Source organism: Lissotriton helveticus, chromosome 9 (assembly GCF_964261635.1).
Source record: "Lissotriton helveticus chromosome 9, aLisHel1.1, whole genome shotgun sequence".
Taxonomy (NCBI): domain Eukaryota; kingdom Metazoa; phylum Chordata; class Amphibia; order Caudata; family Salamandridae; genus Lissotriton; species Lissotriton helveticus.
In genome coordinates this window covers 636,266,356-636,290,037 of record NC_136070.1, presented here as the reverse complement: position 1 = coordinate 636,290,037, position 23,682 = coordinate 636,266,356, and the positions used below count along the sequence as shown (strand labels likewise).

At 43.2% G+C, this 23,682-nt stretch overlaps 1 protein-coding gene across 1 annotated transcript; it reads right to left on the bottom strand.

Moving 5' to 3' along the window:
• Nucleotides 1-2,093: 2,093 nt before the first annotated feature.
• LOC144781726 (uncharacterized) lies at nucleotides 2,094-20,017 on the bottom strand. The gene is made up of 11 exons (XM_078660701.1): nucleotides 19,863-20,017; nucleotides 15,922-16,053; nucleotides 14,827-14,907; nucleotides 13,940-14,023; nucleotides 12,511-12,594; nucleotides 11,876-12,082; nucleotides 11,027-11,098; nucleotides 9,968-10,010; nucleotides 7,767-7,829; nucleotides 5,429-5,608; nucleotides 2,094-4,259 (listed from the first exon to the last, which is right to left on the bottom strand). The coding sequence occupies exons 2-11, from the start codon at nucleotides 15,949-15,951 to the stop codon at nucleotides 4,003-4,005; spliced, it is 1,101 nt and encodes a 366-aa protein (XP_078516827.1). The 5' UTR covers nucleotides 15,952-16,053; nucleotides 19,863-20,017; the 3' UTR covers nucleotides 2,094-4,002.
• Nucleotides 20,018-23,682: the final 3,665 nt, after the last annotated feature.

Below are 23,682 nucleotides of genomic sequence, written 5' to 3'. Positions count from 1 at the left end.
TCTCTTTAATCCTTACCAGTGCTGATGTTGTTACTACCTCCTAGTATGTTTGCTAAGTAATCAGTTATCATTGGTTGGTAGTGTGAGAAAGTTTGAAGTGAGAGTAAACAAACACCACCCGCTGTTGTAATCAGGACGCTGGTGGCACCTGGTGCAACAATCTTGTTTGGTGCCCCACCTCCATATGGCCCCTTCCTCAGATTCTCTCACAACCACCTGGCAAAAGTACCCTTCATCTCTCCATTGACAAGGACCGGACTGGAAACCGAAGGCAGGACTGGCAATTTTCCTGGACTAACTCTGGGAGTGGTGAGGGGAGTCACTTGGCCCATATGGACATTGTCGTCTTCCCTTTGTTAGCATGGGCACGTTGCTGACTGTCTGCTGTTTTGTGCACGTTACTTCACACATTTATTTTGCTTGTGCTAAACTGAATTTCACATAGAACATACTGTTCTTTGTGCACTTTTCTCATTCCTGGGATTTAGTCTGAGCATTGTGAACAAGGTCAAACAACAATGCCCCTTGTTATTCTGTTCTGGTCAGGCCCTAGTACCTAGACAAAACATGCAGATGCAGCTGTTGTTTGGGAACACATACCTAGGTCGTATGAAGGTACACCCATAGGTAACTCACACTTGGAGAGGGACCTTTCCAGGGAGAAGAGTGTGACAGCACCTGTGATGTAGATCTACAATCTATAGACTGAGGTACAAGGTTTGCTGATAACACCCAGACATCTTCTAATATATAATCATCTTGCTTCTATACAAGGGGAGGGAGGTTATGCTACTCTGTCGTATAGCATGAAAGCTCCTTTTATGATTTACGGACTGCTTGCTATGCTGACCGTATTTTTGTTAGGCATTTACCTACTAGAGCACGTTAGTTAAAATAAACATTTTAAACTTTTTTGTGTCTCTGTCAGATCGTATAGTGGACGAGTACAAGAATGTGAGCGAAACCACGATTCCTGAGAGAGTCGGGAGTGTTGTGTTCTGGGGTGTCTAATCACTTGTTCCTCTGTGAGTGAGTAGGAGGGCAAATGAGACACTATAGCTAGTCTGTCCCGGACTCATGGGTACTAAGGTAGTAGGATAACTCAGTCCCAGCCTTCTAAGGTCCCATAAACCTAAGCAAAGTTCTGTGATTTCACATAATCCCTGCAACGGGGGGAGGGGGTCGGGATGGCTGGCTGGCCCCTGGGGAAGCTACCTGCCCCGGGAGACTGGAAACGATTGTTTGCTGATTTTGTTACTGGAGGCTGATATTGCTGCAAATTCGGCCCTCAGTAACAAAACCTGCCCATACTGCTTCAAAACTGACCTCCACCCTTACAGCCTCCTGGTAAAAGGCCTGATGCCCTCTACGTCTAGTCCAGCCCTGCCCTATGGCCCTCACTCATATACACTTCATTTGTTTTAAAGTGCTGGTAAAGGCTAGCTTTATTAATCCACTCAGCTATCCACAAAAAATACTGATCTGTTCTTTGCAGCAGGCATATTAACTCTCTGCACTACTTTATGGGGAGTCAAAACTGCTGCTAGACAGAACTCTGATCTCTCTCTTTAGAAGAACAATAGTCACTAGAGATATCGTGACATTTGATGGCTGCCTGAAAGCTGGAAGCACAAGGAACTCTCCGGAAGGTGCTTTTAAATCGTACCTTATTGCTAAACACAGCCCCCCCCCTTGAGGCCAGTGCCCCTCCTCAAGGTCATAGCCCAGTGCAACACCACCAGCTGCACTGCCCTAAAGCCCGCCCTAGTTGTAATGTATGCACTCTTAGGCCATGCATTACTTGACAATACTATTGCCACAGCTTTACTTCAGAGTTCGGCTATTCCCCACAACAGTCTGGCTGCATACGTTAGTGGGGTAAACTTGCGTAGGGGCAAAGACAGGAAATAATGGAGGATTACCATCATTTGTGGCCTCTAGTCTTGAAGGTTTAACAGTGCTGCTTACAGAGTTCAGGTCACTTGTCAGCGTCTATTATTAGCCATGTTTTGGTAATGTGAAGTCAGATATTTTTCTTGATGTTGACACCAACAAATTGCAATACAAATAGTCCCAAATGAAACATGAATATCTCAAATTAATCCAAACTGATTTATTGAGGAAGTTAAAACATGTCCACGAAAATATTGATAGACTACACATGATACATTAGTCATTTCAAAAATACAGCAGGACATACATTTATGTACTTGAGAAAAATATATTCATAATTATTTTTACATTTGTACTGTACTCCATAGAGGCACAGAAACAAGCGTCTACTTAAGTACATTGTCTTCATATACCTAGGCAGTTCTTCCTATACTGCTGTGTATTAACTTCAGTTTACTACAGCTTAAAGAAGAAAAATAAATTAAGAATATATTTTAGAAAATGTCAAATGTTATAAATATAATAAAGAAAATAATATAGCAGATAATAATTACAATTATGGCCCCACAAAGGAACTGTAACTTTATACAGATATGATTTAAATACTTATTTATTTTATAAGTAAGAATATAACTTCTAAACACATATTGTATTCTGTCTCGTCATTGAGTCTACATGGTCCAACGCGGTGCATATGGAGATTTCATTTAATCTCTCTTTCCAGCAAAGGGCTGTATTTGTAAACTTGTTTTTGTTTTATGGATTTTCTAATCTCTAATAGTTGAGTGTTTGAAGCGAAATGATTACAACGAATCTTTTATTGTTTGTCTGAGGACTCCTTCAGATCAGGCAGGTTATGATAATAAGCAAAGCACATGTTCAGGATTTCAAACCTTTAAAAATGTTTTTGAAATGATTCAAAATACTATTGATGAACCATAATTTTTTTTAGATCAATATAAAAATTCACATTTAAATTCCCTATATTAACTAAGTAAACAGTTGCCTTTTCATCTTTGGTGGCTCTTTTTAAGACTGCTTAACAAGTGTTTTTTCACATTATAATCTATCCTTTAAATCAGAGATTAAATTTACTTCAGTCATTGCCTGTGCTGTTTTTTTTTTCTTGTGCTGTGAAGTCACCAAATCAAATTAAGTTGGTGCAATCATTGTTTACATTTTCAAGTCTAGGAAGAGTCAAGCTGTCGTGTTTTTCTTTGGAAATCTACAGTTATTCTAGTCTGGAGCATTTATATCACCTGATAATTGCAAAAACACTGTTTTGCTGTTTGAGGTAGGAATGAGTGTAGTTTATTTGAGATCCCAGTGAATCAGATGCAGGTCCTAATTTCTAAAATGTTTGAGTCAGGTTAGGTAACATGGGAGGTTGTATTTGTATCAAAAGGCAAATAAGTTACATTTGAACATCCCATAACCCTGGCGTCTAAAAAAAGGTTTTATTTGCCTATTTTAAATAAGAACTTGAGATATAATTCAAGACACATTGTGTCTGTTTTGTTGTTTTATTGTGTTACATTAGCTAGGAACTTTTACAAGACTGTCAGGAATGACACAACAGTGCTTTCTGGATCTGTGTGCCTTTGCTAGTGCCCCAAAAAAATATTGTCAGTGGCATCAGCTGTACCAAAGGTACCTTACTCAAGGGCAAAGCCGCCGGCCCAATGGAAAGCCAGTGATTATATAATGGAACCAGAATGCCTTTTCTGACCCCAAACATGCTGTTCACTGGACTGGACACTTACATCAGGAGCATCCTGGCTCATTTCTTGCTCATGAGAGTGACTGAGCCTTTTCCACGGTTTGGGTTTCCAAACCAATGTTTTCAGGCACATGGTGATGGGGAAAGCAATGGCACAATGTGCCACAGATTATATGTTGGCAAATTAGTTGCCCTCAGTTTTGGAGTGGTAAACTCCATCCTGGCCACTTACAATCTACCCAGTCTAAACACAGGTATCAAATTCGGTCAGCGCCTGTGATCGGACAAAATAACAGTCAGTTGTAGGTTTAACATTTCTCACTAGTCAGTGGTTTTGAAGGCGTCCCCAAATCGTAATTTTACACCTTCACGTTAATCTTGCCTCAGTCTTAATATTTACCCTGGCCGGAACAGCAAGAAGAGCATCGCAAGCATGACAAGCAACGGGAGCAAGCAGAGCAACCACAGCAACTGCACAAAGAACAAGAAGTGCAAGAAGAGATCAGAGACACAATTTGAGCAATCAGGGCCGGGAGAGACAGCGCAATCATGATCCACTGAATGATGAGCATGGAGAATGTGAACAGGTAGATGACCCGGTTGCACCTTGCATAATCATGATAGTGTGGGAAGGTCCAGATGCTCCCTGAAGAGGAAAAGAAGAGATAAAAAAAAAGATTATAGGAGTGATTGAGACTTCTAATCGCTGCAGGTCTACATCTCTGGCCCCTCAAAGACGGTATGTTTTAATACCCCGCCACACACACACACACACACACACACACGAGAACATGGCGGCAAGGAAAGGCAAGTCCATCAGAATGGAGGCACCAGCAAGGACACAAATTCGTTTGTGCTTTTTGCCAATTCTGACCTCTCCCTGCTTGTTCTCTAATCCCTATCCAGACCCATCTCAAAGTGTGCAACCAAAGAGGGTTTTATAGGGCTCGCACTTTTCCAGCAGCTATTACTTTGAGTTTCACAAAAATTCCATAATGGCATTTTGCTTATCTTAAAAATATCTGTATTACTAGACATGGTGGTAGCTTTTATTATGGCAGACAAACTGATGCCATAGAAAATAATTTATTGTAGTGGTTACACGTTTTTTTATATTTGATTTAAATTCAACGCTTGACATGCATATTTAGAATCTGCAATTAAATCCTAATACCCATATGCATCTCACAAACAGCACTTCAATGCAGTTTGCTAGCTCTTTAAATTGAACATCATGCTCATCTGCCATCTTGAGTATGGCACTTTAGGCTCAATGCTCATCTTGTGAATGGCACTTCATATACCGATTCCATTTGAAAGTCGGCTCTTAACCTCTTCGACACTCATGACGAGCTGAGCTCGTTATGAGCCACGCGCTCCGGTGCTAATGACCAGCTCTTCATGGCCCGTGGAACGCTCAGGTGCAGGGAGAATTCTCCCGCTGTGCTGAGCGTTCCACGGTAGCCAATACACCTGTGACGAGCTCAGCTCGTCATGAGCACCGAAACGCCGTAGCTCATGACAAGCTGAGCTCATCATGAGCATGGGGGCGCTGTGCGCGCCCCTCTCACCCCCAGCACAGCGGGGGAATAACCCCCGCAGCGAAGGGGTTCAGGCTCAACAAATCAAGCACACAGAGATGACTGGCCTTGCAGCACTCGACTTACACTCGGTCGCAATCCCTTACTTACTCATTCGTTCTCAATCTTGGAAGTGTTATGACCTATTCATTCACCATCTTGAGAATGACAATTAGTGTTAGCCCACCTTCCTTCATGACCAGCATCATACTGCAGTGCCTGCCAGAATAATTACCTGCAATCAACCAGGCAAGCCAGAAGAGTCCCAGAATTCCGACGAAAGAAAGGAGGAATCTGAGCGGTTTTATTGCTCCCAGGCCTGAGATCAGGATCATGGCTAGCAATGTGGATCCACTGACAATGCAATAAATTGGGATATAGCGCTGAAGGGGGCAGGTGCCCAAATACACGGACCCTGTGGAGGATAAAAAGAGTCATGATAAGAGTATGTTTGTACAATCAGAACATTTACAAAAATCCAACATGACATTTAGATGAGGTTCAGGTTGCTCTGTTCAGTAATTTCAGAGTGAGGTTTTGCATTCCCTTTATAATTTATAGGGAGATAATCTTTTTTATGACAACATTTTATTGATTTTATTTGATTTAGATACACCGGACAGTTACACAATTGACCATATAGAACAGCAGATGCTTGACTGACTGAGTCCGTGACATAACAGTGCAGGGTTAATAGGAACAAATATAATAACAAAACAATCCCCCACTTCCGACCCTCAGTCGTTTCAGCATGAATCCACAGCCAGTTATATTTCCTTTCTCTTGGGGGCCCAGTTCTTGTCCTGTTCGTGTAGGACCGAGGTCATCGCCCAGAGGATGACGAGGATTTTAAACCCTTGACAGGGAGAATATCTTGCTCATGAGATTTAGATGACATACAGTCACATAGGCAATGTTTATGTTATGAACAATGGCGTCCTTGTATTATATGGACAAACCGAAGAATTTAAGGATTGGTTGATCTGAGATTGGTAAGAACAAGTTGGTGCTCTCAGATTGTTTTACGTGGAAATTTGACTGCATCTCTCTGTTACATTAACCTGAAGTGAGAGACTGTATTTCAACCATTCTTCTTACTTTTTGCTTTTCAGTCTCTTATGGCTTAATTACGAGTTCACCGCCGCCGACCCGTAGCGGCGGTCACTGGACCACCAAACTGATGGTCCACCTGCCGTATTACGAATACAGCAGTGGGATTGCCGTAACCGCCGGGGATCATGGATCCCAAGGTGGTGATGTGTCGATCACAGGCCTTAATATACTCAAGGTGCCGCTACAGCCCCCCTGTTACATCAAGGCCAAGTTGTGCCTGCAGAGGGGCACATATTGTGCCCCCCTGTGTGCAGTCACCACCTTTTACTGCACGGCATGGACTTTGCAGTCCATGCTATGGAGGAACGGGCTTTGGTGTTCCCATTGCGGTGCCTATTAAATAGGCCCCGCCGTGGGACTGTTAAATGACCGCCCGCCAGACCATGAAATTACTCGTAATCTGGTGGGTGGCCAGAGGTCGAGTTTGGCAGTCTTGGAGTGGGGTGCTGGCGTAGCGGCCCCCTCCAGGACAGCCGAACTCGTAATCAGGCCCTTAGTCCTTTCACCTCTTGGTTCCTCTCTGTACCTCCAGGCAGATCGGCATTTACACCCTCTGTAAGTATTTCAGACAATATCTTCAGAGCATATGTATTGTGTGAGGGAAGTGTGAGGAGAGACAGCTTTGACACATTTATAGTAAAGGCGCTACATGTTTTTTGGTGACCGACGTGGCACTCAAGGGGCGCAGTTTTGTACCTCAGCCACAATCATAGACAATTTAGGTGGCATGGAAAAAATCTGTTGGACCCTTATCTCTGGAGTGACAGAAGAAGGCCTAGCATGCCAACACTACGAGGGTGATTGCTTGTGTGGTGTGTGCTCTGCTGTGTCAACGGGAAGGCCACACACAGGGTGGCGCTTTGTTACAATACAGATGTATACTACAGTACTCCAGGAGTGTAATCAGGTAACAAATTCCCATTGCAAGCAAAGGGATCCAATCAGTCAAAACATTACCCAATCCTATATGTCAAAGAGCCCGATTTGTAGTCTAAATCCTCTTTTCACGGTTCAGCTAGCCTTGTGCCCTGATGACTCAGTCTAAGGCGCACTCGCTTAGCATTATTAGTCAGTGCTACCATTACTCCCAGGTGAAGGCGGTCCCTAACCAAAGCGTGAGATCATGCATCTCCGATGTTTTTTTTAACTTCTTGCCCTATGCATTATGGTAATTAAATTGTGGTTTATCCTCAGGATATAATGAACTTTAAGAAAAACAAATCAGATGGGAAGAGAGGTCAAGATAAGAGGGAAAAGAAGGGCTGTTGAGAGCAAAGGAAAAAGTAGACAGGATCAAGTCTGTGATAGAAAAGTGAAGCATGAATGGAGAATTCGAATACCGAATGGACAGAAAAAGAGCGTGAGTTACTGTGTCGAGTGGATGGTGATAAAGAAGAAAAAGACATAGGGTTAGAGAAAGAGTGTGCAAAGAAGGAAGCAGGTGAGGGAGGGTTACTTACCAAGGACAATTTGTGATACGGCAATCGCTACCCAAAGCGTTGAGAGCAGACCCATCACACCCACTGAAAGAGACAAGAAACAACAGTCATCAAGATGAGGGAAGCACCCATTAATCTTTATTCATTTGTTTGACATGGGTGCTTACAACGCTAAGCCTCTTTGGCCAGATGCGGAGCAGTTACAGCGATGCAACAATGAAAACAGACGAAGGCCGTCTCACACATCCTTCTGGGTCATACTTGTTTATTATGTATTTCTTTGATCTAAAATGTAAAGGTCCAGAATAGATTCCAAAGCCTGGGACGACCTATTCTAGAGCCTTATGCTATGTTATGCTGACGTGTCTTGGATAACCTGTTGGAGGCATTTTCAGGTTCAAAATACTCTCTTGACCTGTAGATGACTAATGTAGTAATAATAAAAATAGAACTTTTTTGAGCCAGATAGATTATGCTCGAACAAGACTTCCCTGCATCCTGTGTCACTCTTTGTCATGGCATGCATTCACTTAGCGTCTTACACCAGGTTAGACCTGAGCTGTTATAGTGGAACCTTGCGAATATATGGTCTTAAACATTAAAACGCTCCTTCAGATGTGCCCTATTTAGTTTTCAACCTATCATTTCTTCTCAATAATGTAGTATAGCATCCCCAGCCAGTACCCTCAGGTTTTTGGTAACGTGTTTTCCTTTTAAGTTAGGAACTGAAGATGTATTCTACTGGTAATGCTCTTCCACATCATAGGCCTGATGTATAAAGTCAATTTGCAATCACGAAACCTTCAACTGGCGAAATCACAGGGTTTGCAACTGCAAAAAGGCTTTTTATTATGTACTATTATTTTTTATTAGGTACTAATCCCATTTCATGATTCGGCTTGTTTAGATATTCCTTAAGGATTTGTTAAGGTTGTATCAATGATTTGTGACCAAAATCAGGTCAAAAATATTGAAATTTTACAGACACCTCAAAGGAGGTGTAAAGCCTTTCGCAAATAGTAGGTGGTCCCTTTGGGGCTCCTTCCCGTTTGTAAATGTTTAAAAATAAATTGTGGGGTAGTAGGCAGTCGTTCACAAAACCACTGCCAACTCTCATGCAAACAAATAAAAAATCTTTTTAAATATAGACCAGTTTTCCTTAAAGGGAAATTGTCTACCTTAAAAAATATATTACTTAATTAAAATGCAATCACAGACATGATGGTCTGCTAACCCCAGTAGACCCAACCTCCTTGCGATGGAATACAATAGTAGTGAGTCACAATTTGCAAACTAACTCAGGAATATTGATGAGGAAGGTCAGATGCAACCCAATACAATTAGGAATTTTGAGAACTGACATATTCATGCTTAGATCAATTATCAAGAATCTTTTTCGTTCGCAAAAAGTCAGTGCACAAGTTGCAATCACTTTTTGCGAATAGAAATGTAATACATTATGTGGTTTTGGAACCATTAACTGAACTTAAAGAGCAGGCCTTGCACATGACAACCATGTTTGACTGTTATTTTGATCCTGCACTCTCTATACCTTTGGTCAGCCTGCTGAAGCCTGTTGACAAATTACTGATGCACAGCCGTACAATGCAGGTGTCGCCACACAGCACGGCGGCAATTTGTGTTAAACGATTAAGCAATTTCCAGGGAAAAATCGTAGCATGCCAAATTCTTTTTAAATGTTAGGGCACAAGCAATTCTTCAGGTATACAGATTCACCAAGCCCTGCCTGTCCAAATCTGCCAATTGGACTTTCATATACAGATGTTTGTTAATCAAGGGTTCAACATTCCAGAACTAAGCCAAGGAATCAAGTTAACTACCCAACCTCAGTAAAGACACATCCATAGAAACACATATTTGTGATTAAAACATGAACAGAGGCAGATTGGAATGTCATGAAGTTTAAAGGTTTTCTTTTTTTTTTTTTTTAATTCAAAGTATTTTATTGCAATAATTTTTTTTACAAATATGATACATTACAGTACATTAATCGGAAGAGGCAGAGGGCTATTTCCAATCTCAGCCAGCCCTCCAGAGGAATCTGCATTTCAGAAACTTCACAATCGCCTTACTACCTATGTTATTATCTTAAAGTTAGTTGTCATATCTCCTATGAATGCAATAGCAGTATAGTACTAAATTCATGAAAATACATGAAACATGCTGATTGAAAACAGATAGTTAAATAACAGAGCACTTACTCAAGCACTTGGAGATAGAGCAACAGAAGCTGGTGGATGCCTCCTAAAGAAAACGAAAAACAGATTATTTAAATTTTTGCTCTACAGAACTTGGTGTCAGGTCTCGCAGTTTGGAAGTTGTGAAGGTTTATCTTCATTATTCAGTCTTCCAAATGAAAGACGTGTTTATTTATGTACCGTGGTTAGGGCATTTCCTATCCACGTTTCATCTTTCTCTTATGGAGAAATGCAAAATACTTTTTATGCTGGCATTGCAAGGAGAACCACTGAAAAGGTAGGCATATTTACAAGTTTTAAAAGGGACTGGATTGGAGTCACCATTGACTTAGAACAGATGCACAACTCTGCAGGGCCCTTCTTGCCACCAGGTTAATTAGTCATTTCTGGAAGAGGGTGACATCTGTCTGCCCTCCATCCCTCTGAGGAGAGATCATATGAATTCACCCGCATTTTCCTACGCCTGAGACCTCTAAGGGTTGGTACCAAAGTGGGACCTGGTTTGGAGACATCATTGTCTGTCTGCTTCTCTCCCTTCTTTTCATTGGCAGAGATCTGTGCTGTCATTTCAATCATTCTGCCTTTTCTCTTACTACACAACAATGCCTTGGCCAGCAGAGTGGATATCACATCTCTCAGACCATGGGAACTTGCAGGAGCAGCCTCCATCTGAACTTACGCGAGCAGAGTTGGGAACAGGAACACAGTTGGGAACTTACAGGGCCACAGTTGGGAACAGCTTGGGAACTTAAAGGAGAAGAGTTGGGAACAGCTTGGGAATTTACAGGAACACAGTTGGAAACTTACAGGAACACAGTTGGGAACTTACAGGGCCACAGTTGGGAACAGCTTGGGAACTTAAAGGAGCAGGGTTGGGAACAGCTTGGGAATTTACAGGAACACAGTTGGAAACTTACAGGAACACAGTTGGGAACTTACAGGGCCACAGTTGGGAAAAGCTTGGGAACTTAAAGGAGCAGAGTTTGGAACTGTTTGGGAATTTACAGGAACACAGTTGGAAACAGTTAAAGGAGCACAGTTGAGATCAGCTTGGGAACTTACAGGAGCACAGTTTGTCTGCGTCCTTGGTGAGCATGCTGCTGCTGATGGCCCACATGGGACTGCTGGAAACACCTGTAAGACAGGAAATATTGGTGAAGGCTGTAGTCAGGCTTTACATGCCACATTCTCTTCTGGAGTTTATCAAACAACAACAACACACCTAAAGGAAACCAACCTAATAGATAGGCCCTGTTCAGTAATTGATGTTCAAGAGGCGGCTTGCAGACCCCATGCCAGATCATTTTTGCCAGTACTAACATGGCCGATAAGTGGGTCAAGATCGTGGAGTGAATTCACTGTTTTAGCGATGTCACCCTGCTCCATTATGTTGGACCTCACTTAATACCATACTAACTAGCATCTAGGGTTTACTCCTGCCCTAGTGTATTTTCCCATTATGCTACTCAAACAATTTACACTCACCCAGTGTTTCTAATCAAGTGATCAACTCAGCCTATTAAGGAATAAAAGGAATTGGAATGCAAATAACATTACATTTCACCAAACAGTTACATTAAAACGTTGCCCTCCGCTGGATTAGAGGGCTTTTGATGAAGCTGAGTGGGGTTGCTGTCTGGGCTGTGAATGGGATCTGAGCAAAAATTTGGGTCTTGGTTTGGAGCTGACAGGTGTTTATATATGTCCTTTTTCTAAATTTTGGGTCTTGATTTGGAGCTGACAGTTGTTACATATGTCTTTTTTCTCTGCATAACTAGGAGCTCTTTTCTTTCTCTCGCCTAAAGTGCTGATAGCTCCACTCATAGACTTCTTCAACCCTGACTGCTGGATGGAAAAAAACTGTTACTGGCTGCTTGTACGCTAAGAGATGTCATCCCACTCACAACTTACTGGATTGCAGTTGCCGTTATTTGAATTCCCATGGATATTGTCCCCACGTTGGGCATACTGTCCTCGGTTATTGTCCACATATTGAGCATAAGGACTCCCATGAGTATTGTCCATTTGTTGGGCTGATGAAATCCCATGGTTTACATCAACTCTTTGTGTGGACGACGACGAAGCCTGGAATGTGGACGTTGGCTGAGTTAGCTGTACCTAAAAAAAAAGAAAAAAGAAATGTGTTATCTCAATCCAACCTAACTGCCTGCCACTTATAAATAAATGTTGATGGCTCTCCTTCCGCTCTCTAATTGGTTATCACAATGATTTTAAAGGATGCTTGATGCAGGCCGTCTCCAGCTACAGTCAGACTGACTCTGATGTATCACTGCCGTGCCCCTGTCTCAGCTTACTCCACTCTCTTTCAGTTAATTCACATCCTAAGCCAGGAATAACTGCTATAGAACTATTTATTTATTTATTTATTTTCTGACATTTATAGAGCGCGAACAATTACCCTTGGGTAATACAAACTACAGTGAACATATCCCAAATTAGATAGGTTCAGCCATGACACATGTATGGGGCAACGAGGACATCATATAATTCTGTCCTTAGTTTCCTATAGGAGTCAAGTTACTCACTTGTGAAGTTGCTTGGTTGTATTCCAGCCTGGGCAGCAACGATGTTGAGGACTGCAAGGCGGATGGCACCCGAGACACTTGTGCCTACACAAAAAAGGAAATGTTACTTGGGTCCATACCCACCTCCATAGGTTTTACTTGTTCCCTTTGAGATCCCACTGATCACTGTTTCCTAAAAGACCACTCAGTCAATTCCACACTGCCATAATGTTGTGAGGGACTTTGAAGACTGCTGACAAGGGCCCCTGGTGACCTAGTCTACAAAGTCAAGTTGGTATAGAGCAGGAGTCTCCTTCCTTTTCTGTAATAAGAGCTACTTATGATCAATGAGAATCATTCTGAGCTTCTAACATTTGTAGTGCTGTCATAGTGACCACATCAGACAAGATTACATCACTGGCTACCCAATGCAAGATTACTCACTGTTATCACCTCAGTGCATCAGGCAGGGTGGACAGCAGCAATGTGAAAAAGGCTCCGTTAATCTTAAATGCCTTCACATAAGTAGTTTGTAAAAACCATAGCTTGCCCTGGCACTAAGGAAATGCCATTAGCAAGAAGTCTCCCCACCACCACATGATTTATCATCCAAATACCAGCTTTAAATATATTTTGGAAATTAAACCATTTTTACCCAAACATCAGCTTGTGCGTTTTGAAACAACACACATTTTCATTCCGATTACACACTTTTCAATTTGGTATGCATATATTAATTCATCGGAACTTCTAATTTAGTAGGCTGGGCCAGTCACAAGAGTGGCACTTACAGGTAGCTGGAGAGCTACCAGTAGCTCGCAGGCTACTTATTGGAGATACCTTGTCTAGAGGAACTCAGTAACAGTTTTTTTTTCGGCCGTCTGGACTCCGTCCATAACGATCGCTCCCCCTGCTCTCTGCCTCCCATCAGACGCTTTGCTCCTTGCTGCCTGCTTGCCCTAACTGAGCGCACTTGAACCGCCTTACTCAGAATCACATCTCCTTCAGAAAAGAACTGAAAACTTGGCTATTCGATAAACAGTGATCCCCTCCCCCTAGCGCCTTGAGACCCTCTGGGTGAGTAGTGCGCTTTATAAATGCCTGAACTTGAACTTGAACTTGGTTCCAGACTATTGTGTTCCACACGGATAGGAACTGCGACCAGATCAGCCCATGTGACAATTAAGTTCTCAAGTTGAAAGAGCTTAAATGTGAGTGGACTTCAGAGCAGATATGGTGGATGAAGGGTTATTGCTTTCCTTATCACTCAGCTTTACATTTCCCTTGCACCACCTTTTTCCTCCCAAGATAATGCCTGCAGCTCACTTGAGGTTAGTCCAACATGTTTGTGCTGGCTTGCTTCTTCCACAGTTAACCTCGTCCTTATGTTTGGCTGTGTGACATTGTTCACAGTTCACTAACATGGAGGACTTCAGCTATTGATGCTAACCTGTGAAATCGCGGAGCCTCTCTCCGCTTGTTGTGCCTGCATCATGGATGACTGGAAGACGACCGGTCCCTCAGTGATTTGTTCCTATTAAACAATGAAAGTCATTAGTGCCTCAATCTGGTCTGTGAAAGTCATGTGTCCTCCCATACAAACAAAGAAGCATAGAATTCATAGAAAACAATGCTGACGTTTATGTCCTTGCTTATTCAGTACTGTTGCAACCCTATTGTTCCCTAAAGTCCTCATTTACAATTTGGAAGGAACTGAAATACTCTAATATCTGGAGGAAAAACTATATACACAGTAGAATGCACTGGATGGATTTTCTCCATCAAAAGGATAGCATTCGGGAGGAAGATCAGTTGGTGGGTCCTTCTCTGTATTTAGAGATTCTTCCAGACACCTTTAAAAATGGGCTAGAGTTGTTGTGAATTTGCTCTAATTTCTATCACTGCTACTTTGAGGTTAGTTCATGCACTGATTATCTTCTCTGTGATGAAATACAAACTTGTTCCTTGGCCCCTAGGTGCCTTCAGCCTCCTCATACTGTGACCACTGTTTCTAGGAGCACTCATTTCCAGGAAAGATAGCATTTTACATTGTTTTAATGCCCATTGGTATATTGTTATACCCACTCAACAGAAGACTTGTGGTCAAAACCCAGTACAAATGCAGACACCCCTGTTTGGACTGTCTCCAATCTGCCTGTATTCTTCCGAACAGGAGACTTCATGTCTGAACACAATACCCACTTCCTCAATCTAAAAATGGACTAAATTATTTTCTCAAAAACTGCCCTTGTATTCAAACGGGCTTTTACTCTTTATATGAAAACCCACTCTACGGGAGTGTTTGAGAGCCCTCCTTGTCTTACAGCTACTACTGACCTGAGCAGCAGGTCGGATCCTATCTAGCCGTTGGTTCAGAATCGGAGTCCTCTGGTATGAAGGTAGCTGTGAGGCTTGTTCCTGTAAAAGAATAAATGTTGGGTGATGCCTTCAACCGAATAGTTAAACATGATTGATGAATTCTTTGAACAAAAATGCACACAATAAAGCTATTCACAATCTAACCAATAATTGACTCTCCACATATACAATATATAGAGATGATAGTGGGCCCAATACATGACAGCTGCCATTCACATCATGGGCTTTCAAAATTGAAAATACTGCAGTCATAGAAGTGATATTACTGAAATACCGAATGTAGCTCCTACCAATGACATGAATAACATTAACTAATGAACCAAAATAGCTTTAAATCTTGGTTGTGATACAGCACATGATCAACTGGAAGACACCACTGCTACATCTGTGACCAACAGACATTCCACACCACCTGGTACAAGCGCAACCAACCGATAGATCTCCAGACAGAGATTCGTGGGATATGAAGATATACTACAGGTGTCTTATTCTGGAGGCGTAATCATAATTGATTAATTGTGTGCTAACCACATGGATTTTTTTGTAGAAACCGGGAACCACACTGTTGAACATTTGTGATGTTCCAAGACACTGGTTGATTTACTGCTCCTGGACAAGTCTTGTAACCCTCAAAGTTCCCCTTCTCTCTATCCCTGATTCCACTGTTGAAGGCCTATAGACTAGTTAGCCACCAACGGAGACCAACAATGAAACGACTGAACTGGGTGTAAAGATGTTTTAATTCTAAAGTTCTGCAGAAAAAAGTATGATATTTCAAAGAGGGGTTGAAGACCTCTACAGGACAGTGGTTACTCTTGGGAGCATATAAATGAAGATTCATTTACTGAACCTTGCCCATAACATGTATCTTAATCTCCAACACCATCGCATGGAGCCACAGTAAGAAATATTAGTAAAGAGTCAAAAGCGCATCCTAAAGATCTTGTATTATTTACACAGGAGCTGTATGGATCTGTTTTTATCTTGATTTCAGTTTTTCTGCATAAAGGGAGACTTATTTCCATAAATTAAGACAGGAATACATTTACACACCTGAGCTTGGTGCCTTATTTGTTGGGACATCTCCTTCTGGGCTCAGTGACAGTTATATATTTTTCTTGCCTTCAGTTTCTTTGCTTGTCTCCTTATTCCTCCCCCACGGCAAACAGGGGTGTCCTTGGAAGCCTGCCAATTTAGGAAGAAGCGGAATGCGTTAGATTAGGGTGAGTGCTAACCAATGAGAGCCAACTGCGGAAGAGTTAATACAGGTGGGCATTTAATATACTTCATAAGATATTATGTGTGGGACTTGTAAAGTGGAGTGGTGTGGCTCACTGGTTAGAGGCAGCAGACCCGGAAGCAGAGAACGGCCCGGGACCAGGGTTCAATTCCCGACGCGGCAGGGTCGTGGACCAGGGTCAGCGGACTCGATAATTCTCGCCTCGGTGCCTACTCTAACCAGGGATCACACTCGGCAACTCTGGGCATTAAGCTTGCCTCATCTCTACAACGGCCCCCCACAGACGCCGGGGATGCCTGGTTTCACCTTGGAGATACCCAGAAGGGACCATCTCACAGGGAAAGCCAGGACGCTTATGGGCAGCAGCGGTCTTCAGCGCCAGGACGCTTACGGGCAGCAGTGCCCTTTACAAGTCCCACACATAAGATATTCACACCACTACAATTGTGAGCAAGGCAAGTACAAAAGAAAGTCCCTAACACATTCATGGTCAGTTGTGCAATAATAATTAAGGACCTGATTTAGAGTTTGGTGTATGGGTTACTTCTTCACCGATGTCCAGTCTGCTTTATTAAAAGTGCATTTTATCCTGTGGCACTTGTAGTAAGCAGATGAGATATCCATCATGTTTGTGACTGAGTAACTGTCCACAAAACTCTACATCAGGCCCCACATATTACCCATATTCGGTGCTTTTCAGCAGTTTTGAGGTGTTTTATCCAGTTTCCAAAAGGCATATGTGGAACAGTGAGAGTGTTAATGCTGATGTTTCTTGTGAACCTCCTCTCTTTATTATTCTCAATCAATTTCAGTGCAGTTTTGTGTTTGAGGCAACCCTACTTTAGACACAACTGTCAAGTGAAAATGTATGACCGGGGAAAGATCAGCAGTGATATGTGCACTGATTTGTACCTGCCACTAGCAGTGCTTAATTTTTAAAAGAATAGGTGCAGGGGCCTACGGTTTTGCTCAGAAGTCTACGTCCTGCGCTATTGAATTTTGGGGTGCAAATACCAAGACTGCCTAGTATTGATTCCACCTCATGCCTCTTTCATTTACCACCCAACACTACTTGCACCTTTTTCTTACCCCTGTAGGGTCTTTTTCATCCCTGATTTCTCTCTTTATCACTATTTTCCCTTCTTTTTCTTCCACCTTCTTTCTCCTTTTTGTATGTTTCTATCTCTTACTTTGGGTCAAAGTCTGACAAGGAAACGTGTCAGCCCCCCAAATTGAGTGCAGATGGGCTCCACCTGTAACCCCCAGCTGAAATGAAGCACTGGGCTAAGTTGAGTGGCTGACTTCAATGAAAACTACTTAGATGTGAGTTGCTGTCATTCAACACGAAGTAAGGTTACAACAATGAAGGAATCCCTTTGAAAACACTGCGGCATATCATCAAACCAAAAATTCCTACATTCATTCTGATAGTACAAGAAACTGTATACGCATACCCCTATGGAGATAAACAATGTGGCAAATCATATCTAAGCCCTAATAGACATCCCTCGCTGAAAGACACTGTGCCTCTGTGCCACTTGGTTCTGTATCTTTTTTATCCCATGTGTACACAGAGTGATTTGCACCCCAAAATCCAAAGCTGATATTTAAATGGCAATGCCAGATTGTACACCGAATTCTAGGAGTAAATGTTAGGCGGTCCTTTGTGTAATAAGAGCAGATGTATTCCCACCAACGGCCAGATTCACGAAACGGAAATCGGCTCGCAAAGGGCCAGATTCTGAGAATCTGGCCCTTTGCGAGCGCAATATTGCATTTGGGATATATCATCCCAAATGCAATAATCGCTATTATAGAATTCGCAATTGTGCGAGGAATTGCATTTAAGGAATCTCTATTTGAGATTCCCTAAATGCAATTCATTAACCAATTTTAAATTGCGAATTCGCAATATTTGCCCGCTATTTACCACGAAGTCTGACTTCGTGGTAAATAGCGAAAAAAATGAAAAAAGCCCTTTAGTGCATTTTTCTCAGTTTCATGTTACACACACACATGTCCTTTGGACATGTGTGTGCGCAACACCTGTGTAATTTTCATTTCAGGGGTGCTACAGGGTGTCCTTTGGACACCCCTGGCACCCTTGAAATCGCATCCTTATTTGCGAATAGCAAATTGCTAATCGCAAATAAGGAATAACTCCCCATTCATTCCTATGGGCCTGTAGGCCCATAGGAATGAATGGGAAGTTATTCCTTATTTGCGATTAGCAATTTGCTAATCGCAAATAAGGAAGATGTAGGAATCGCAATATTTATTGCAATTCCTACATGAATCCCGTTTTGCAAGTCCTTAATAGCGATTCCTTATGAATCGCTATTACAGACTCGCAAAACGGGATTATGATGAATCTAGCTGCAAGTCAATTTCCCATTTGCTTCTTTCACTCAGATTCTCCAGATCTTCTTCTGAGTGCATATCCTTGTCTGAGGTATCAGTGAAACTCATTCATGCACTTGCATTTCTGCCACCTGTCTCTTAAACTAAAACCTTTACATAACAAATAGATTCTACATAAAAAGGGCTTCCTAATTTACTCTATTTTATGAGTGGGATCCAGGTTGGAAGAAATCTAATAACACTATGTCGATATGAGTAAGGTTAATACCATCTAAGAACATTACTAAAGGTAATCTTACAACATTGTGAATAAATATTAGCAGACTAACCAAAGAGTACATTTCAAAATTAGAATTTACTGATTTTCCTCAACAAATCAACCTCGATCTTTCAGTTTATTGTAGAGTTGTACTTATGGAAAATTGGGTCAGGTTTGATTTAAGGCGAAAAAACACATTGTTTAAACAATCTCTTTCTAGGCTCACAACTGTTTTAGGATGAAAGCTTTTAAGATAGCAAATGTCCATTTGTAAGGCTGGGATGGGGGAGAGTTCAGTTTTTTATATTTCCATTACAGCTATTCTTCATTGAGCTTTCTTCCAATAACTTTTCCTGGCGCAAATGTGACATTAAATCCTTTTGTTACCTTGTTTTAGTTTATTTTCCCTGTTACACCCTGTCTGCCTCCCCTATCCCATCCTCACTTTCTTTAGGTCAATCCTCTTTCTGCTTTTGTCTAAATTCTCACTGTAAATTTCCTCGTTACATCAACTGTACAGTTTCCAAGATCTCGCCCTTAGTTTATTTCAGATGTCTTATTTTACCACACCCTGGACTAAAAACTCTGCAGGTGAAAACACATACTCAAGAGCCAAGCAGATAATTAATTAACAAGTGAATATATGCAAATTGCGCAACATTACACTCAACCCAAACAAAATCCCAAGAATCTGTTAAACTTAATTAAAGGTTATCATGTAAATTTGGCAAAGACACATTTGCTTGTAGCACTGAGACAGGACTTCCAAATATTAGACCGGCCCACTGAAATATGAACAGCCGATATATGGCCCCCCAAAACCCAGGTTAAAAATAAGATCGGAAAAAAGAAGGAACCAAATTGAGTCTACAGTGTGCTACGGCAAGCTAGATGAGCCATGTTTTCATCAGTTCTCAGGTTAGGGCGTTTTTCTCTGTTACAAGGTAAAGGCGCAGCCTGCTCGTTTTAATTTACTCATCTCAATGCCAATAAAGGTTCCAGGGGAAGACAAGTCACAAGTCAAAACGAGGTTCCTTCACTTCGCAGGCGCAAAAACATGGCCTCGTAAAGCTAACACAGGCCGTGGCGCGTCGACAGTCTTTGCCGCTTCTTTGTCCCTGATGTTGCTCTTACCTGTATGAGCCCAGTGAGGAAGTCAGCTGTGGAGCCTGCTCCTGGCGATTCTAAACCCTTATCAGAGGAAAGAGGTTTTATATGCGACTCTCAGAGTATCAAACGCTGACTTCGAAGTCCACACCCACGAGTGGCAGCTGATTAATCTCCACCAGCTACTTGAAAAACAATGGGGCCAATTGTTTGTGGATGACCTGGACAACACTCATGTGCATGCTATGATTTCTTAGTAGGGCACATTCCACAGATGACGGGAGGCCAGGATTAGACACATCAGCCCAACCGCCATTCTTTTAGGATGTGGTAAGAGAGGTGGTTCTGTAGTGTGACAGAAGTGCCAGTCCTTATTCTCTGAACCCCAATATCGGAATGAGATAGTTTTAATTGTGTGGCATTGACTAAGTGACACGTGTGAGGTTATTTTGGTTGTGTGACAAAATATGTAAACCACATTTATCGAAATAAAAAAAAACATTGGTAAAATATATTGATGAGAAAAATATCAATTTAACATACGTTGTATATAAGGAACAGAATACCAACAACAAAAACATAAAATACCAAGATATTGTCACAAAATAGGTAAACATATATTAATATTAAAAAATATACATATTAAAAAATAAAACAAATGCATACAGCATTACATTTCATAACTTGGGGGACAGAGTCAAGATGGCTGCCAATTAGGACATGTGTTTCTCCTCCCTGTCTGGGCCCACTGTAGAGAGCGGTTCTCCAAGGTGGTGCGGAGCATTGACCAAGGGTCTCGCTTGCCCCAGAGTTGGGGGCAGGTTTTTGGAAGAATGGCAAAGCTCTGCAACAAGGAACAAGAGTGACGCTGTGGTAGCTGCAAGATGGCGACCATGGCGAGTGATGTTCAGTGAGTGGCAAGAATCTGGTCCCTGGCCATGTGGAGACCTGGCCCAGACCAACGAAGAGCAATCCAGCCCTTCTGGACATGGAACAGGTCTGGCTGCCCCGCGGAGGAAGCAGATTCTGAAAATATGCTACACGGAGTGCGAGCCAGTGCCGAAGGAGCAGGGGTCAGCGGGGATGAGCTCTTGAGCCTAATGGCCTGGAGCAAGGCTACAGCCTAGAGAAGCCTTGATGAGTGCACTTGGACATGGGACTGTGAGTGGCATTCTTTACTCCCTCTTATCAATACTTTGATAAGGCCATAATAGCAATGCTAGTGAAACTGTAATAGCGATGGTGGTAACTTACTCCTCACCAGGCAAGATGTCTTATGCCGCCCAGCGTGGGTCATCACCTCTAAAGAAAATAACACATGGAATGTGGCTTGAGGGTGCAGGGAGAAGGCGGCAGGCAGGCCCATTGAATGCAAGGAGGTGCTGCGAGACATGAAGGCCCTGGAATCTGCATGAAGTGGACAAGTCCCACAAACTGCCAAGTAACGCAGCAATTGAGTAGGAGTGCGCTGGTGGCCTGTGCGGCCCTGGCGACCGAGCATCCACACTATCAGGAGTTGTGGATAGAATGGTAGTTTCTAAAGGGAAAAAAGAAACATCACTCAAAAAAATGATTAAGAGAGGGGCTCAAAAACAGACCCACCAAGTCTAGCTCCCTTTTTGAATACCAGGGTCAGAGAAAGGGAGACATGGACGGAGAGCCATCGCTGACAAGATCCTCCATGGAAGAACTGTGTTGGAGCCTTTGTGATGACTTAGCTGACCTAAGAGGAGATCTCACGAAGGAATTGCAAGAGATCAAGCAGTCGATGGGAATAGAACTTCTCAAGCTTCGAGAGCAGAATTCTGACTTGCAAGAACATCTGAAGGATCTTGAAAATGCTAAAGATACTAAATATTAGAAAATGGGTACACCAGGAATGCAGAGAGTAATGCCATTGATACCTTTGTTAAGCTGTTGATCAGACATGTGCTACCGAATCTAGCAGAAGATGACATTATTCCAATTAGTACACATAGAGTGGGCCCTTTGACACACAAGGACACTATCACGTTTGAGAGACACCCGCTATGTCACAAAAGTCATAAGGTGAGATTGATAGGTATAATAGTAAATGTCAAGGTTCTGTGAAGGAAAATTCCCATGTGTTACTAATTTTCAAGCCCGCACAAGGTACAATGATGTGACTTGTCTTTTATCCGGACATACTTCACTTGCTTGTTGATTTACAGACACAGTGGCATTTAACATATCCTCGCCTTGTCTCTCTAGGAATTGTACATGTCCTAATACCCTGCCCTTGACGGTTTCACAATTTATTTATTTTTACTAACCTAACACATATTCTGCTATGCTTCCTACAGTATGAGTTGATTACTTAGCTCCTGTATTGCTTTTGGGATTGTTTGACCCACTAGTCTATTGATGCTTCATATAGTTGTTTGTCAGAGGTCCTCTTATAACCTGCTCGATTCAATCTTGCACTTACTGGCCCTCTGGTTTATCACATCGCCAGGTGAATAGTAAAGAAAATAGAACTTTCCTTCACAGAATCTTGACAGTTACTATTATACCTATCAATCACACCGTGAGACTTATACTCAAATAGTGCACAGCGGGGCTATTGTTTGTATGGTGATAGCATATATCACACCTAGATATTTCTGTTATCTGATAGAGACTACTAGCCGCAGATTCCTTCATGTAGCATTATCCCAGGCATGAGACTGGATCCGGAAAACTCTTTTGCCACAGCATCCCTGCGCGCCGGGGCGGCATCACGCGACTCCGCCCAGGCATCGTCCGCATGCGTGACGTCAGCGAGGTCACATAAGACCCGCCTCAGCGCACCTACGTCAGTTTTTTCCTTTTCCGTGTGCAACGCGTATCCGGTCTTTGCTACGGGCCTGTTTGGGCCCTTTTTTCTTCAAATTGTCCTTCTTTGTGGAACAGTGTGCGAATGCCTTTGGGCTTCAAGACTGGCACGTTTTGTGGGCGTCTTATGTCGGCGACGAACCCTCACCTCATTTGCATGTGGTGTTTGGGAGAGGATCACGGCACCACCGATTGTGCGGCGTGCCAACAGTTGAAGCCTAAATCGCGTCCGGGAGCGCCGGATTGACTACTCTCTGCGCATCTCTCCAGGTTGACGTCCTCCCCTCGGTCTGCTTCGGCGGACGGCTTCAGATATGGCCGTGGTGGTCGTCCTCGCCCTTCTCTGATGTCCCGTGAGCATCACTCCCCGGTGGGTAAGTGTCGCAGTTTGTCCCCGGGGGCTGGTTTCTGGCCAACTGGGGGCTTGGACTCTCCGTGGGTGATGCAGCCCCGCGTGTCGTCCTGTCCACCGTTTCCTGGTTTCGGGGCGTTGAGAGTCCAGATGGAGACATACGCGGCGGCTTTGCAGGCCTCGCTGGTGTCTCCTCCTCCTTCCCCTCCTGGGGTGTCGACGGATCCCTTGCCTTGCGCGGTGCCCTCCGCGGCGCCGGCGGCAGCTCCGACTGGTTAAGACCAAGGCTTGGTGGATGTGGTGCTGTTGGGGTGCGGCCCCTCGGGTGTCCCTCCTTCAGACCACGGCGCCTCTGCCTAGCCGCAAACTCCAGTGGGAGTCCTTGTGGTAATGCGGTAGGTCGCCGGGGCTCGGGTCGCACCCCTGAGCCCCTCTTGGTCCTTTGACAAGGTGGTCCTGTCTAAGGCCGAGGTGATGCCACTATGGCGCTGGCAGCAGTTGGACCGTGCGGAGCCACAGGGGTTGATGGACCCTTCTTGTCCCGCTACGGGTCAAGGCTGGGTGAGGACCCCTCGTTCCTCTCCGGGCCCCTCTCATCCCTCCCCAAAGGCGGCTGCCTCGTCGGAGGTTGAATCATCCCTGGCGCTACCACGTGGGTTG

What these genes read in the sequence shown, in the direction of transcription:
- LOC144781726 (XM_078660701.1), bottom strand. Translation starts at nt 15,951, where the DNA reads ATGTCCCAACAAATAAGGCACCAAGCTCAG. An exon ending in ACAACCAAGCAACTTCACAA is followed by an intron (nt 12,083 to 12,510) that starts GTGAGTAACTTG and finishes CTTTTTTTTTAG; the next exon opens with GTACAGCTAACTCAGCCAAC. An exon ending in GCTTGCCTGGTTGATTGCAG is followed by an intron (nt 4,260 to 5,428) that starts GTAATTATTCTG and finishes TTTCCTCTTCAG; the next exon opens with GGAGCATCTGGACCTTCCCA.